Below are 16402 nucleotides of genomic sequence, written 5' to 3' on the forward strand. Positions count from 1 at the left end.
AAGATGGAAAAACGCATTCGCTATCCATGGACCTAGAACCAGTGGGCGTGCCACAACAAGTGTCGTCAAGCTTTGCAGGCGATATTCTTGGAATTTTGGAACATTATATTTGTCATGTAGACTAGTAAGGGTAAGAGCGAGGTCTCTAATGTGTTCATCTAGTTCTGAGCCAAAGCCAGATTTTCGTCGTATGAGGCTAGGTGCGGTCGATATTCCTAGAATGTAACGGTCATAATTGTCAATATCACGAAGATAGGTTAAAAGCTCCCTGATATATCTGTTGTAGACGAAGATTTATTAGCAATGATAATAGCGAAGAAAGGATAAAAAGTATTGGAGAACCGTACACAGGAGGGGTGGGCTTGGATCGCTGGATAAGGGTTGGGTCCTCATCAGAATCGGAGGTATCTGCATCTGGTTTCTGATACGGGATAAGGCCGTCGTCATTAGACTCGTCAGGATCCTCTAGAGGCAATATTTTGGAAGCGGTAGGCTTCGCACTGGATCCCTGCATTTTCTCGTGTTTGACGTTTAAAGCTCTCTCTTTAACCGTTTCCGTCGAGGACAATGTGTGAGGTGGTTTTAGGTCAGTTATGGTTCTAACCCGATCTTTGGTATCTGCCAATTTCAAAAACCATGATGCCTCATCACTGTCCATTTCGGCCAAGTCAAATTTCATGCGGCTTTCTGGCTTGTCGGTCAGTTTAGATAAAGACGTGCCAACAATCATCCCTAAGAAACGAGACCGAGTTGATGCTGCTCCTAGGCGATTTGAAATAGCAGAGAGATAGGAGCTGGCCTGAACGAGGCTCGATAAATCAGTGGTTTCAAGCCTGTGCAAATAACCGGCTGCGAGGAGAATAACTTGTGCATTCGCTAGATAAACCCAGATGAGTCGAATTAGACAGCTTCAACATGTCACAAACTTGTTGAGAAAATATTACCTTCTTGCGCTGGTATAGGCGAGTGCTTTATGGAGAGCTTATCTCCGAAAATATCAATTGACTTAGTGAATATTTGTGAAAGCGATTCTGACTCTAGTTAGCGAGAGTATGAAGATTTTTAAACAGTGGACATCTTACCTGGGTCAGAAGCAAACGTGGCCAGAAGCGAGCGGCGCATATAGACACTGTTTATACTCCCTCCAATTCCTGATATAAGCCAGTTTTTCAGGGTCTCCTTCATAATAACAACATCCCTCGTTATCAGTGATAGTAAAATTGAGACGTTGGATATAGATTCATCTGCAATTTTGTCTTCCTTCTCTAACAAATTTACCAAATACGCTCTTTCTAGGCACCGTAGAATTGATTCTAAAATCCTTTTTTGGTCATGCTGCCGCAAGAATTTCAGCAAGTTAATGAAATTTTCTGTGCCTGGCCTATCCTTTCGGAATAACAGGGCATGCAAAATCTCATCAACCACTTGGTCTATAATTCAAGGGCCGAATTAGTTATAGAACACTGCATTTTGAAGGGAAAGATCTCTACCTGTCTGGCCAATGCTTAGTGATCGACTAATGAATGCTCCCAGATACTTCCAAGCTTGATCATCATCAATTGAAAATTGAGACGCCATACTACTGATATTTTTCCCTAGCCACGCAGCATAGAGTTTCCCATTTGACATCCATGAGTGAGGGAAAGTTTTTACAGACAACTCCGTATAGCTGAGTGACTCAGCAGAAATTGATAGAACTTTCCCGGATGCAATGAGAGATATAGTTTCTTGCCAGAGAAGTTGCTTTCGGACTTCATTGTCGATGAACCGCCTTATATCAGTAAGTAGATGAAAAATTAAGTCGCTTGGAGACAGTAGGCGCGAGAGCAAAGATAGGGTATCTTGTATCAGTAGGCCCTTGTCAGAGCTAGCATTTGTCCCTTGTGGAGGTGTTTGGGTAGGTAAAAGACTTCGGAGATAAGCAAGAAGAGTTCCAATCCCGGAAGGGCTCTTTACACATCTCAACAACATAGCCTGTGGCATCTGGCTAAACGAAAGTTGGTATGAGGATTCCGGGTCATGTTCCATCCCCAAACTAGCCCAATGGTCACAAATGGTCGTTGTGATTAAAGCATGGAGTATTTGAGCTCCGAGAGAGCTTGGAATGATGATATTAAAGTCCCCATTCTCCAGGCTGGCCGGGTCAAGAAATTTCAGCGCCTCTAATAGAGTTGACGTAGGTGCCTTGGATTTTAAAATTTTCAATACATCCTCTGGTGATGATAAGTGAGCTTCAGATTGTTCATCTTCGATAACTGAGATCCTCTGAGCACTCGGGGGTTCTCGAACAGGAGAATGCGGTATTAATGGATCTTCAGAGCTACCTGATGACTTGGCAACTTTAAGAAGCGCTTCCATGACTCTAAGCCCTGGGAAACTCTAGTGGACTAATGGATTCGTGAATTGTACTAGGTTGACGAAAGTGATATCAAGATCGTCATCGCGGTTAGAATAAATTCGATTACTTAAGCAGCGTTATCGATAAAATTATCACGTGATATGATTTGGTCAGCGGGGTGTCTTTGCTTTTGATCGGAGGAACGTCAAGGTGAATCAACAACTCCTTGCAAGTTATGAACCACTGTGTGGTTGAACCAAGGTTGCACTTGAACCGAGATATAAGGGTAGATCTTACCCTTATATCATATTGTTTCAGAGGGTAGCTTTACATAACTGGACACTTGGTAGCCTGTTGCCTTGTGAAGCTTTACGCAGGTTTACAACATATATTCTTAAGCAGAGATACCTATCTCAGAAAGTCAACAAGTCGTTATAAGATGAGCAGCTCGACGATTGATGGGCAAATTTCAGATCGATGGTTTGTCATCATAATAGCCTTGAAAAATAGATACTCCCATTAGCTGAGCTCTAACGTGGTGACAGGAGATTTCTGCACCGAGTCCTGACTCGGTCAGGCCCTTATAGTGACCCAGACTGGGTTCCTGGGCCGGAAACTATTGCCGGCTTAGAATCATCGAAGATATTGTAAGCTCTGAAGCCTATATCTCATACAGACAAGAAGGGTATTAACGGTTTGCTAGGGTAATGTGAGAAAAAACAATCTATAGCCCTGTTCCTTGTAGACAGTTATTAACCCCCTAAAGAGGTGCTGGGGGTTTAGGGTGCGAGATATTGAAAAACCTTGCATTGTCTGGCTTCAAGGACATCCACGTGATAGATATGGGTAAGCTTTCTTTGCCTATATTGGTGCGCTTTGTTTACTTGTCTTACACCCTACAGATACCATTGACATCTCAAACTTGAATCGCCAATTCTTGTTTCGTCAGATTGATGTTGGTAAACCTAAGGCTGAGGTTGCTGCAGCCTTTGTCGAGAAGCGTGTGAAAGGTGTCAAGATCACTCCATTTGTAGGGAAGATCCAAGACAAAGATGAGGAATACTACATGCAGTTCAAAATCATTGTTTGCGGCCTGGACAGCATTGAAGCTCGTCGGTGGATCAATTCTCTGGCTGTGGGGATGGTTGACCCAGAAAATCCAGAGAGCTTGAAACCTCTCATAGACGGTGGCACAGAGGGTACGACGCATCCACACAATACCCTCTCAGCCTCACACTGACACCTTTCTGTATAGGGTTCAAGGGTCAAGCTAGGGTCATCCTGCCCACACTAACTTCATGCATTGAATGCCAGCTTGATATGCATGCCCCCCGTGCTGCAGTTCCGCTATGCACAATTGCAACTATCCCTCGACAGCCCCAGCATTGCATCGAATGGGCCCATCAGATTGCGTGGGGTGAGCAAAGGAAAGGGGAAGAATTCGATGGTGATGACTTGGAACACGTAACGTGGATCTACCAGACTGCTCTTGAGCGAGCAAAACAATTCTCCATTCCTGGGGTTACCTTCTCCATGTCCCAAGGAGTGGTAAAAAATATCATTCCAGCGATTGCTTCAACAAATGCGGTCATTGCAGCGGCATGCACTTCTGAGGCTCTTAAAATAGCAACGTCTTGCAACCCCTATTTGGAAAATTATATGATGTATGCTGGAGAGGAAGGGGTTTACACTTACACATTTGCGGTGGAGCAGAAAGAAGATTGCCCAGTCTGCGGAAATCTTGCGAAAACTATAGAAGTGAACCCGGAATCGACATTGGAGCAGTTCATAGAGTCTCTTGGGGAGAGGGCTGAGGCACAGTTGAAATCTCCAAGTCTGAGGACAGAACAAACAACGCTGTACCAACGATTCCCACCTCAGTTAGAGAAACAGACGAGGCACAATCTACAGAAAAAATTGAGAGACTTATTAGAGTCCGGCGAAGAAGTGGCAGTCAGTGATCCCGCTTTCACGATTGACTTCCGATTTAAACTGGTTTTTCAATAAATACAGCCCAACTTGTTCATGGAAAAATCGCCTTATTAGATAAAAGACCCTTTATTCTTCAAGATATTGATATTTCCAGTGGTGCATCGACTACACTATGATAGCCAGATCGTAGATGTTCGTAAAAAAAAAAAAAACAACGCCGCCCAGGAGAAACGCCCCAAAAAGATGATGTATGATACGCCCAGATATCCATCTAAACTTTTTTGACGCCAAAAGGTATGCATATACATTGGTGAGAGGATCTTCGGATGCGACTGGATTTAGGCATGCGTGTCCGTGTTATCGGCCAGAGTAGCCACATTCCGCTTGAGCCTCTGGCATTTGAGTTTTAGGATCTTGATGCTTTCCAGGAACATAAGGTCGCTGTTGAACTGTCCAGTGCTTTCAATATTGAAGATAAAGTGATCGCGTACCCGGCCAAGCTTGACTTTATCCTTAAACTCATCGTGGCGCAAACATTCTCTACTTACAGTGTCTTTGAAGGGATCCACAACGACAGCCTTCTTCTCTCCTTCCTTCCCTTCGTAACCGCTACCAACTTGTGCGGCTTCTACAGCAGTGACATTTTCAATTCCAATAACACCTCTTGGGAAACAGCTTGCAAACTTGATCGCATCGTTGCCTAAGATAGGACGTAGTATCTTTATGTCGGGAAGAAGTCGATATGAGGCTGTAGCCACTGGTGAGAATTTTGCGTGATCTGCTCCTATCCCCTTGATGCAGTGCATTTCGATATCAATTTTTTGACCAGGTCTTAGTTTAGCCAAGAGAATGTCCGGGTTGCATGGTTGGATAACTCCATCCCCATGGAAGTATTTCTCCTGTCGTCCCTGGGGTTCAAAGACGAGGTCTTTGGCATAAATATGCGCATTGTTATAAAGTACAGTCGGATCCTCCTCGTCTGGGGCAGCATTACGGTTCTTCGTGCATTCTTTTACCAGCCGTAAGACGATGGTATTTGAATCCTCGTGAGTGCTACCGCTGTCTGGATCTCCTTCCTTTGGTATTTTGAACCACCGGAGCCAATTTAATCCCTCTAGAGAGCCTTTCAATGGGATTAATCCGAGACGATGGGCTAGAACTTCATCTTGTATAACAGACGTGTTATTCTGGATGTAGACATATTCAATGGCGAGCGCAGGGATTTCGGCAAGAAGAATACGGCGAAAAGCGTTCGCAATAGCGGCGTCAACCCCGATTAACGAAAATGAAGCTTCAAGGGGGTCGTTTTTGTGGAATTCTATTTTCAAGCCCTTCAATTCCAAAGTGGTAAATATGGCGCTACATTTGAATATAAGAGCTGCTGCTGCTCACCTCACTGAACCTGTCAATGGACCATGCATGGTTCTCACCCGGCCAATGACTTGGAAAATCAGTCGCCGAAGGATTCGTCACTGTCTCCGGGTTGATACCAATTATCTACAAGGTATCGGTCAAACTTCTTGTCCCACACTATTCTTTCCTGGACGTTCAAAACATACCTTCCGCCGCTGCACCTTCTCTGAGACCGCGATTCGAGGCGCCATCTCGGTGGAATGTATAGGGGTATATGCCGTTCGCCTGCCAGATAGTCGACAGCTTGGCTCCTGTTCAACTGTGGGATATCAAAACGAAGAAAAAGCTTTGATAAGAGAGAATTATTTTCTTCGCCGACTTGAAATTAACTTAGTTAAAAGCTCGAAAAAAGAAACTTTGCACTGTTTGCTGCGACGAAAGCTCCCAGCCAATCAGAGGCCCCACATTTTCGATTTCACTTATCACGTGATGGCTTCCAACCGCATCTCACAACTTTTGGCCAGAAACGAACGACGCAGAGCGACGAAGGCTTGATCAATTGAACAAGCGAAACACCCTCTTTGCCCGCAGCAGGATCTGTCCAGGTCGTATTGGGGGACTGCTACTTGAGCCTCCCCGTCCGTTGGCCATGGCTTCCTCCGTCACATTTCTCGCACGCCATGTGCCAAAGCGGCTCTGTCTGAGTCCCTCGTCTCGGTCGATTTCCGCCAAAACATCCAGGACGACTACCTTCTCGCGATCGATATCTGCCTCTGCGCCTTGCCGCTATGCTGAGGCATACCAGGCTACCAGGTTGATTCCCACAGACCCAGCATTCAAGCCGGATACTTCCAAGACTGATGCAACTCCATCTGGGCTCGAGTCCGAGACCACCTATGGCCGAAAAATCCGCCATTACACCGTCAATTTTGGTCCCCAGCATCCCGCCGCCCACGGTGTGCTTCGGTTGATTCTAGAGCTCAATGGAGAGGAGATTGTTCGCGCTGATCCACACGTCGGTCTTTTGCATCGAGGTACGGAGAAGTTGATTGAATATAAGACCTACATGCAAGCTCTGCCTTATTTCGATCGATTAGACTATGTCTCTATGATGACGAACGAACAGTGTTTTTCGCTGGCGGTGGAAAAACTGCTGAACATTGAGATCCCTGAGAGAGCTAAGTGGATCCGAACAATGTTTGGTGAGATTACCAGAATTCTCAACCATCTCATGTCGGTCCTTTCTCACGCTATGGACGTTGGTGCCCTGACGCCATTCTTATGGGGATTTGAGGAGCGAGAGAAACTGATGGTACGCCTATAGTCATTAAGTCCCTTAATAAACATCAACTATACTAACGTATTGCATTAGGAATTCTATGAGCGAGTATCTGGTGCACGTCTCCACGCAGCCTATGTTCGCCCGGGAGGAGTTCACCAGGATATCCCCCTTGGTCTCCTAGACGACATCTACCAGTGGGCCACTCAGTTTGCCGACCGCATTGATGAGACCGAGGAACTTCTCACCGATAACAGAATCTGGAAGGCTAGAACTGTTGGTGTTGGTGTAGTAACTGCCGCTGAAGCTCTCAACTATGGCTTCTCCGGTGTCATGCTACGAGGCTCTGGAGTTCCATGGGACATTCGCAAGTCTCAACCCTATGACGCCTATGGGCAGGTTGAATTCGACGTTCCAGTCGGCGTCAATGGTGACTGCTATGACAGATACCTCTGCCGAATGGAAGAGTTCCGTCAATCCCTTCGCATAATCCACCAGTGCCTAAATAAAATGCCCGCCGGACCCGTGCGTGTCGAGGACTACAAGATCAGCCCTCCCCCACGCATAGCCATGAAGGAAAACATGGAGGCTCTGATCCACCACTTCCTGCTTTTCACCAAGGGATACACTGTACCACCAGGTGAAACCTACTCTGCCATCGAGGCTCCAAAGGGTGAAATGGCCGTTTTCCTGGTCAGTGATGGCAGCGAAAGACCCTATCGATGCAAGATCCGTGCCCCAGGTTTCGCGCATTTAGGGTGCTTTGACCAGCTTTCCCGAGGCCATCTTCTAGCTGATGCTGTTGCTATCATCGGTACGCATGTTTCTTCTAAACGTGACACTGAAATACAGACTAACGTTTGCTTCTTTGCAGGTACTATGGATCTCGTATTCGGTGAGGTCGATAGGTGACATTGTATCATGAGCATATAATATACTTCTTCCCATTCATTTCTGTTTCCCTTCGTTTCCTTTTATCTCCGATTTTCGCTTGTGATTGTTTTGTTTTCTATTGCTCAAAGTAAGCCTTTTCATTTCATCTTAGAAGTGTAACGTAAAAAATGGGCGAGGTTTCATTCTTCTCACCTCAACCCCCTGGCGGATAGATCTAAGCTTGGAGCCCAGTCCTGGTTTCTACTTATCCGCTTCTGTATATGCATTATCTGTCTCAATATGACTTTTACCTCTTACCTTCTGTCGCAAATTTTTTTTCCCTGGGTAAATATCTTTATATGATACTATGTGGCCCACAGATGGACAACTGGTAGATATCATCGGTAATTAATACAGGCTTTCATTTGTTACTATATCAAATGATGCTTCCAAACAAAAAGAAGAAGATAACAAGAAGGGAAAACATGATCCTAGAGTATCCCATATAACGATTGTGTTTGGTCCAGAACACCGTGCCTGTAAAGAAGAAATAGTAGTAGTAGTCCATAGAAACCAAGCCCAAACCATCAGAACGCCATCTTAGTTAATGATAATGGTGACGTTTGGGGATCAGGGCAAGAAAGCCATTCACCTTGTTCAAGTGAAAGAAATAACAATATTAATAATAGCCAAACATGAGAGCCACATTTATAAACTTCTTCTCTCCGTACTTCTCTGATTGTATTCTTTGTCTTTTGTTTTGCTCAGACGGTGTGGTCATCGTAAATGAACCTAATATCTCGTGGGCGCCGAGTGTCTCGTCTGACAAACTCTTCGTCACCAGGAGGTCTTTCGTTCTTAGTGTTGCCCGTCAGCATGCTTTGGATACTCATGCAGACGCTCTCGACGGACTGGATAGGTGACCATCCCGCAGAACCGAGTAGATCCAGACATATGATCCCGTTGCTGTATATGTGAGGATGCATCGGTATCGGGCGTGGTGTCTCTGATGTCGCTGGTAGGGAGATGAATTGAACTTCTGGAGCTTCTGGCATGCCAAAGAAGTACATCGTTAGTTGAAGTGTCTACAATAAGCCTCAAGAGGCAGACTGACAGACCTATAGGGTAGTTTTTGCTGAATGTGAATCTGAGCCGATAGGTCTCATCTTTGTAGATGGGGTTGTCGTCCAAGACCCGGATGTCCATCTCCCACTGCTCTAGGTTGTCTGCCTTCGCGACAGTGACTCCCGGAGGCAGGGAGTTCTGCATCTATGAGGGGGCGTGTCCAGGTTAGCCACCAACGTCCGCCTAGAGCTGCTGATGTAGGACAGGTCCTAGAAGAATGGAGGAAGCGGTAGCAGTCGTAGCAGTCGTACCTTGATAAGCTCCTGTATGACCACGTTAGCTCGCTGGGATGCTATAACGGACGACCGTATATCTCGACGTAGCAGAGGAACATAGAAATACCTTGCTCAGCCTCTTGCTGGCGAACATCTTGCGCCGGATATGTTGGTGTTATCGACCCGAGCTGCGGTTGCGGGGTAGGGTAGAACTCGCACGCAACGCTGGAAGACGCAGTAACTATTGCTCTGCGAGAACAAAGGAGAGGAAGCAGAAGTAGAAGACGACGGCGAGAGCGAGAAGCAAGATTTATACAGTAGGACATCTCATGCCGCTGCGTTTCCTGTGGTTGTTAGTGGTCGGCGGACAGCAGGAAAGATGCCCGGTTCCAGGCCCTCTCTAGTAAACCTAACTTTGCTACTTGGCTACGAAGCCCCGGAGGCAAAGGAGAGTCCCGTCGCGCGTTCACTGGGGGCGGCAGTGATCGCTTGTAGAGCTACCCGGGCAGTTAATATATATCACTGGCCTGGAGGGCTGGAGAGGCTCTTTATTTATATCGTCTACTGCTTGACCCTGAGCAAACGAGCCCCTTGCTTCGTCTTCTTCGACTTAACTAGCTTCAATGAATTAACTGACGCCAAAAGTTTTTAGTCATTCTTAGTTCTCGGAACACAGTCAAAACGCTTTCCCGTTGTTATCTATAACGATCAGTTCTGCGGGAGCTTTCCCTGTAGTTATATCCGAGGCCACACAGGCGTTATTCGTCTGTTATTTTGGGGCCGCAGCTGTGTTGACTGAGTAGTCTGGTGCTATGTATCATCCACTAACTGGTTATCAGAAAGACAAAATTCCTACGAGTATCGGCAATTGAAATGCTACTTCCCGGGCAGCCATTTAAGCTACCTCTTGCGGTTGAAGTAACTGTGCTCATTAAGATGTGTTTGCTAGCTGCTAAATAGGAGAGTGAGCTTAAGATACTGTCATCCCGGAAGCCGCAGATACGGCCAGGTTTAGATTGAGTAAGACGCTGAGGGCTCTGTAATACAACTGGGAGCTGACGGGTTTTTGAGCACATCTTCATAGTTCATCGATGTAAGCCGTGGATAGTCCATATTCGACACACTAGAAACTACCTTCGGGAGCTTAACCACTGATTGGCCTCGTTCCATACTTTGATATCAACTCCTGGTTCCTTATTAGCCGCCTGTATCGCTTTAAACACCTGTGCATTATACCAATTAGCAAAGAGTGTTACCATAGATAAAAAGCTAGTCTAGCGCTTACCGCATCCCATAGTTGGAATGACATATCTAGGTTCTCAGAGAAGCTGTGGCTGTGCTGGAACCATTCTTTGCCCTTGGCCCTGACTTCTTCTCTGATGGCTTCAGTGGTAGGCTCCGGTTCCTGCGGTAAGTCATCTAGGTAGGTTCGGACAGCAATTGCAAGGCCGCAATCATTGTCGTCGATAAAAGGAAGGCTATGTAGATGTTAGAAGGGAAAATTTGATTGTCAAGGGAACCGCCGACTCACCTTAGACTTAGATCGGTCCAGTCATCACGATCTCTATTAGCATCCCCGCTGAGCAGCAGCGATGCGAGAACAACTTCTATCAAGTCGCGAAGAGCTGAACGCACAGTGCTGACAAGGGAGCGGAATGATAGCAGTTGCCTGCTGAGTGGTCCAGAATATCCGATGGGCTTGTGCTGGATTTTCCCGAAACATGCAACTCGCGAGATCAAGAGGTTATTCCTCTGTTCTTCGTCTGCTGGAAATGTTAGACCCTAAATATGACAGCTTAATATTTACTGCGAACTCACCAGATCCTCTCATTGGGCCGCCTGATATGTTGGGGAACCAGTCCTTCGAGCTCAAGATTCCCAAACGAACAAGCTCAACAGCTAGGAATGTTGGTTCCTCTAGGTTATCTGACGGCTTGAGGGAAGATAGTGCGGTTTCAAGAGCTTTTCCCCAAGTTGTGAGTTGGTGTTTAGAGTCGACGTAGCCTCTTAGTTGAAGGAACCTCCACGTAACATTGGAGATTATCTCTTGTTTGGTTGTGAGGGGCTAAAAAGGTTAGTTGATTACAACTATATGATAGGTCTGGAGCACTCACTGCGGCATCCTTGGGAGAGGAAGACTTCGACACAAAGCCTTGGTCATTCAGTGCCGACAGGCAAGAAGTAAGGAGTGGATAGTTTTCCTATTCCTTGTTAGAATTCCTTGAACCGTGTATACTTATATATATCGTATCGAAATCTATAAGTACCTGGAACTTTTGTACACTCTCTAGCAGCTGCTTGCTTCCCAAACGCCAGCTGGATATTGTGTCTTTGACTGAGGGAAGGTCCTTGAGATGGATTGATTTATCTGTTTTATCATCGTACCAGGCTCGGACGTTAATGACCTTTGTCTGATAAAAGCGGTGGAGCGAGTTGGACAAAAGGCAAAGCGCTTGTGTTCTGATTGGAGGGAGGTTTCAGTGAGAAGGCGGCGATAGACGGGTGTGTCCTCAGTGCCGAGAGGAAGGGTAAGCAAAAGCTCGCCAGAGGTGAGCCAATTGGGAATCCGCGAGCCTAAGATGCCCTTTGAGATGTAAAAGTAAAGCTCCTCGGGGAGGCGTTGGCCAATAAGCTCGTGTAGGTCGGAAGATGCATTCTCTGGGTCAAGTGGGCCGACTTTCCCATCTACATCCATAATGACATGATGCTTAACAGTCATGAAAGCACGCTTGAAGCGATCCATGTAATCAAGATCGTGGACTCTCTGATCCTCTTCAAACTGAGCGCAAAGTGCGAGCGCGTTTCTTCCAGCAGAGTTGAACATCCCAACCGCATCTCTGATATTAACCCGCTTTCCGCCACCGTAGCCCGGTGTTTCAAAAGGTGGAAATGTGGGAAGGAAAGGGGATCCGAGGAGAAGACACAGGTCGGCAAACTGCTGGTTTGAAAGACGACCTAGCTCTTCCTGACATAGAGATTTTGTCACCCAGTTAAAGTGGCGCAGGTCAGTGTCCATTTTGGTAATAATCTTTTCAACATCGAAAAGGAAGAGCTCTGCGGGGCCGAACACAGCATCAATAAATCGATGAGGGTCCTTTTCGAGATAGGCCAACTGAAAACAATAATTAGCTTGGGATGTAGAAGTATGCATTCATGGCACTTTGCACACACCTGAGCCGATGCCGCATAAGGTGCGACTATAAAGTTAATTCCTTCTCCTTGAAGAATTCGCTGTAGAAATTTATAAAGGCTTTCAGGATGTGCGCTCCCTATTCCGATTGTATGTTTAGCAACCATCCTAGGAGGTGCGGGGTGTGGGAAGGGACCGAAGGGGGGTTGGGGGGGTATCAATTACCGGCACCACTAAAGGCATCAACAACCTGATCAGCCTGTTGTTGGTCGTAATACTCCCAGGCCTGGTTCAATGCCTTGGTATTCTCTGCTTGCGCCGAAAAGTCCGGATATGGCTTGCCTGCATCAAGACCATCAAAGACAAAAACGGGAGTGACGTCCGCTGCTTTGAGCGTCTGAAGTTCGCGGGTGATGTTGGCCTGGAGGGCAAAGGGAAAGCCTCCAAGGGCAATTAGAAGCGGCTCTTTCGTCACATAGTGGTTTAAATGGAGGTCGAGGTAGTGTGTGGCATGGATGCCTATCGCAGAGCCCTTGAGCACAGCTAGATCAAATGTCTGGGTGCGGGTGTTGGCCCATTCATCAAGCGGGCGAGCTGCGAGTACCATGTTAACTGAACAGTCTTTTGTCTATCCGGTAAATGAGGAATGAACTATGGAGGATAATTTTCCGGCTACTTACTCGACATTGCTGCAGTTATGGTTGGACACGGGGTAAATTATATATTCTTGGGGACAGCTCTAGCTGTCTGTTTGCTGTAGCTTCAACCAACACGCGATAAGGCGTCCTGGGGGTTTGCTTTGCGGGAGAAGGCAAGGAGCAGGAAATCAGGACGGGAACGGGCTAGATAAAAGTTTTATAATGAAAAAAATGAGGGCGCAAGGGAGAAGAAATCGCGTATTGCTCAAAATCTCCATCAACTTTTCGATCAAAAGCTCGAACTTGCGGTTTCCATCCAGCGACGTCAGGATGATGACTAATCAGACATGCGCATGAAGGGCACCTGCAGAATTACGGTCACGGGATATGGGGCTTATTTAAGCGCTATCTTGTCTCGATCAGGAAGTTCGCGACTTCAGCTTCATCCTTCGTAGCAAAAGCATGCAAAGAGACGCTTCAGTTCGCTATTTATCTTGGGATATACGGTCATGTAAGTTGCTGTTCTGAAGGTATATATACGCTGCATTTATCCGGTATGGCGTCCGAGGCAGAGATTCAGCTCCCTATTATCGACATCTCCAGTGCAACAGCCGAGGTGGGCAAGCAAGTTATCGATGCTGCCAGACAGTATGGCTTCCTCTACATTGATACAGCCAGCAGCTGTTTCTCCAAGGAGGAGATAGATTCCACCTTCAAAATGGTATTATCTACCAGTCTTTCCATTCCAGCAAAACCAAGCAAGCATCTGTGAATGTTACGGATGCATATCTAGATACTCAAATTAACCCCACACAGGCACAAGAATTCTTCGCCTCCCCCATCGAAGAGAAAAAGGAGGTGGAGATCAGGTCAGATGTACGTCTAGGCTGTCCTTGCACGGAAATTGGGACTCGGACGAGCTGACAAGGCCAGAACATGGGTTGGACAGCCATGCACAAAGAGACCCTAGACCCTGAACACCAGCAGGTACCGGCCATACTTTCCATCGTAAAGTAAATCAAACCAAAACTAACACACATCAACGCCCAGAGAGGAGATTTTAAAGAGTATACATACCTTCTTACTACACAATATACCCAACACGATACCATGAAACCCGCATCTAACCATGGCCCAGGGCAATCAACTTCGGCGAGTTCAAAAACAACAAAGCCAACCAACCGCTGCCTAAGTCCCTCGTCCCTCACGAAGATAATTTGAACCGCTTCACTTCCCTATGCCAGAAGACCTGTGCTCGCATCCTCACCCTTCTGGCTCTGGGTCTAGATGTATGTTCTCAACGTTCTGCATCAATAGCAGGGAAGTTTCATACCAAGCTAAGGCCCAACGCCAACTAGATACCTGATAATTGGTTTTCGTCCCGCCACGACCCATCCCATGGCCCGTCGGGCAGCACCCTGCGGTTCCTATACTACCCCTCGCTCCGATGCCCAAGCACGCAATCATTCCAGCATGGCGTTGACGTAAGGGCCGGCGCACATTCAGATTACGGGAGTATAACGCTCTTGTTCCAGCGAGATGGACAGCCTGGGTTAGAGATTCTTACGCTGGCGGGGACGTGGGCGGGTGTGCCTGTTCGTCCGGCTGGGGTGTCGACTTCGGCTTCGCTTGCGCCGCCGATACTAGTTAATATCGGTGATTTACTTAGCTATTGGACACGTGGGGTGTTGAAGTCTACTGTGCATAGGGTTGTTTTTGCAAAAGGCGAGGAAGAGGAAAGCGAGGGGAGGGATAGGTATAGTATTGTGTATTTCTGCCATCCGTGCCATGATACGGAGCTGGTTGCTGTGCCTAGTAACATTGTTGAAGAGGTTGGTAAAGGTAAGGATACGGGTGAGGGGACGGAGATGGTCGGAGAGAAGGTGGTTACTGCTGGAGAGCATTTGGCGAGCAGACTTGCAGCTACGTATGGTAGGTCGGTGGGAGCATATCATCGTGACTAGGCAGGTAATATGAGCAAGCAGGTAGGTAGGCCTGGTCAAAGTGATTGGTGATAATGTATATTGTATATACGATCTCAATTCTCCGGCATCAACACAGACTACACTACACTATTGCATACATACAAGCTTGACAGATAATGACAAGGAAATATAAAATATGAAATATAAATATAGACGCAAAGAGATATATGCAGACGAACAAAACTATGGAAGAAAAAAGGTGGAAAAGAAGAGAAAAAAAAAAAATTATCCTATTGACCTCCCCCCCATTTCCCACCCACACCCAGCCTAACCAATGGAGCCAATTAGGTCACATAAGTGAAAATGCAGCAAATGCAACAACCGCAGGAAATGAGAATTATACGGAAAAGAGAAACACAATTGGAAACAGGTAAGAATGCCATGGACAGAAAAACAACGATAAAGTAGGAAAGCAAACTAAGGAGGGACGGACAGGTAGGCAAGGGTACGAGGAAAGACGTTTAAGACGATACGATGACTTGCTGGAGAGCAAACGCTATCAGATGGATTGCCGTCGGGATGTAATGATTATGGCGTGCAGGTCGCGTAGCCGAGTACGTGTGTGCCAGCAGCAGTGTACCCGCTGGTGTATAAAGAAGTAGGTAGGAGAGTGGTTCGGTGGGTATATGGAGAGGATTGTCATGACACGCCTGGGAAAAGTACTATGTAGAGGAAGGCAAGATGAACGGCACCGATGTATGAAGAACAACGCTAAGTACTTTAGATAGCATGAAGATCTGGATTTGCCGTCTGCTCAGAGGATAATCAGACGCAGATGATGCAGATGCATTGGGGCGCACAATGGAAATATACAAGTAAACGCAGCGAGAGGAAAACCTTTTGAATAAAGGTCGAGTAAGTAGAGCCGCGGCATGATGAGGAACGGATGAAGACAGGCTTGCTAATGTCCAAAATGGATGATGAGAATAGAAACAGAGAAGTAGCAAAAGGGGAATCGTGCAAATGCCAGAGATAAAAAGAGCAAGGAAAGCAAAGAGCAGCGTATAAGAGATTGATTAGGGTGTCACAGGATGATGATGATGATGATGGTGGTGGTGGTGGTGGTAGTAATAATGCCAGGCATGGACATCTCGTAACAAAAGAAACTCGTCGGATGTATAGAAGGAATAATTAATGAATGAGACGGGTGAGGGCGAGGAAGAGGGAACTAATGTTCCGGTGACGAATGGCACCAGTGTCGGTGGTAGACCCATGCGCTCTTCTGGCACTCCTTACTGCAGTACTTTGTCCTCCTACACCGTCGACACTTTGCAAACTGTCGCTGGAACTCCTCCCATTTTCCGCACTTGTAATAAGCGCATTGACGAATGCCGCCTCGTGAATCGTCTTTGCGGCACAAGTTGCGCATCACGACGCACGCCCAGTACTGCATATCCTTTGTGTGGTGGCGAACGGTGAATTTTTCGACCAGAGGGAAAATGTTGAAGTCATCTGGGAGGATGTATTCTTCCATTTCCTCCTGGGCTTCTTCGGCGGTTTGGGGAGAGGTAGTGGTGTGGAAGCAGAAGAGCCG

General features: G+C 46.7%; 8 protein-coding genes across 10 annotated transcripts in view; 3 read left to right on the forward strand and 5 right to left on the reverse strand.

The window, feature by feature from the left end:
- Positions 1-1449: 1449 nt before the first annotated feature.
- Positions 1450-2358, reverse strand: TERG_06303 (uncharacterized protein; the record flags this gene model as incomplete). Its single annotated transcript, XM_003233262.2, has 1 exon — positions 1450-2358. The coding sequence occupies one exon, from the start codon at positions 2356-2358 to the stop codon at positions 1450-1452; it is 909 nt and encodes a 302-aa protein (XP_003233310.2).
- A 419-nt stretch (positions 2359-2777) lies between these two features.
- TERG_06304 (uncharacterized protein) lies at positions 2778-4345 on the forward strand (the record flags this gene model as incomplete). The annotated part of the gene is made up of 6 exons (XM_047748588.1): positions 2778-2818; positions 2884-2985; positions 3042-3047; positions 3105-3184; positions 3241-3537; positions 3594-4345. 6 exons carry the CDS (start codon positions 2778-2780, stop codon positions 4343-4345), a joined length of 1278 nt encoding a protein of 425 aa, XP_047604573.1.
- Positions 4346-4608: 263 nt separating this feature from the next.
- Positions 4609-5874, reverse strand: TERG_06305 (uncharacterized protein; the record flags this gene model as incomplete). Its single annotated transcript, XM_003233264.1, has 3 exons — positions 4609-5601; positions 5663-5767; positions 5830-5874. 3 exons carry the CDS (start codon positions 5872-5874, stop codon positions 4609-4611), a joined length of 1143 nt encoding a protein of 380 aa, XP_003233312.1.
- Positions 5875-6272: 398 nt separating this feature from the next.
- TERG_06306 (NADH-ubiquinone oxidoreductase 49 kDa subunit, mitochondrial) lies at positions 6273-7814 on the forward strand (the record flags this gene model as incomplete). The annotated part of the gene is made up of 2 exons (XM_047748589.1): positions 6273-6935; positions 6996-7814. The coding sequence occupies 2 exons, from the start codon at positions 6273-6275 to the stop codon at positions 7812-7814; spliced, it is 1482 nt and encodes a 493-aa protein (XP_047604574.1).
- An 819-nt stretch (positions 7815-8633) lies between these two features.
- Positions 8634-9269, reverse strand: TERG_06307 (uncharacterized protein; the record flags this gene model as incomplete). Its single annotated transcript, XM_003233266.2, has 4 exons — positions 8634-8823; positions 8894-9044; positions 9152-9163; positions 9243-9269. Coding segments are annotated over 4 exons (378 nt in total), but the record flags the coding sequence as incomplete, so codon positions are not given.
- A 2133-nt stretch (positions 9270-11402) lies between these two features.
- On the reverse strand, positions 11403-12932 carry TERG_06308 (uncharacterized protein; the record flags this gene model as incomplete). 3 transcript variants are annotated; one of them, XM_047750132.1, is made up of 4 exons in its annotated part: positions 11403-12227; positions 12287-12384; positions 12471-12839; positions 12926-12932. In XM_047750132.1, the coding sequence occupies 4 exons, from the start codon at positions 12930-12932 to the stop codon at positions 11403-11405; spliced, it is 1299 nt and encodes a 432-aa protein (XP_047606842.1). The 3 variants fall into 3 exon arrangements, with proteins under 3 accessions (XP_047606842.1, XP_047604575.1, XP_047606843.1); XM_047748590.1 differs by lacking the exon at positions 12926-12932 and having other exon boundaries at positions 12471-12852; XM_047750133.1 differs by lacking the exons at positions 12471-12839; positions 12926-12932 and having other exon boundaries at positions 12287-12412.
- A 507-nt stretch (positions 12933-13439) lies between these two features.
- Positions 13440-15012, forward strand: TERG_06309 (uncharacterized protein; the record flags this gene model as incomplete). Its single annotated transcript, XM_003233268.2, has 6 exons — positions 13440-13604; positions 13700-13759; positions 13817-13870; positions 13934-13950; positions 14022-14172; positions 14242-15012. 6 exons carry the CDS (start codon positions 13440-13442, stop codon positions 14845-14847), a joined length of 1053 nt encoding a protein of 350 aa, XP_003233316.1. The 3' UTR covers positions 14848-15012.
- Positions 15013-16036: 1024 nt separating this feature from the next.
- TERG_12394 (MYND-type zinc finger protein samB) overlaps positions 16037-16402 on the reverse strand; it is a gene marked incomplete at both ends in the record, with an annotated part of 1491 nt that continues 1125 nt past the window's right edge. Inside the window, one exon of the mRNA XM_047751356.1 lies at positions 16037-16400. Coding sequence (XP_047606844.1) covers positions 16037-16400 — 364 coding nt within the window. The remainder of the gene's footprint in view (positions 16401-16402) is intronic.

This window comes from Trichophyton rubrum (assembly GCF_000151425.1).
Source record: "Trichophyton rubrum CBS 118892 genomic scaffold supercont2.7, whole genome shotgun sequence".
Taxonomy (NCBI): Eukaryota; Fungi; Ascomycota; class Eurotiomycetes; order Onygenales; family Arthrodermataceae; genus Trichophyton; species Trichophyton rubrum.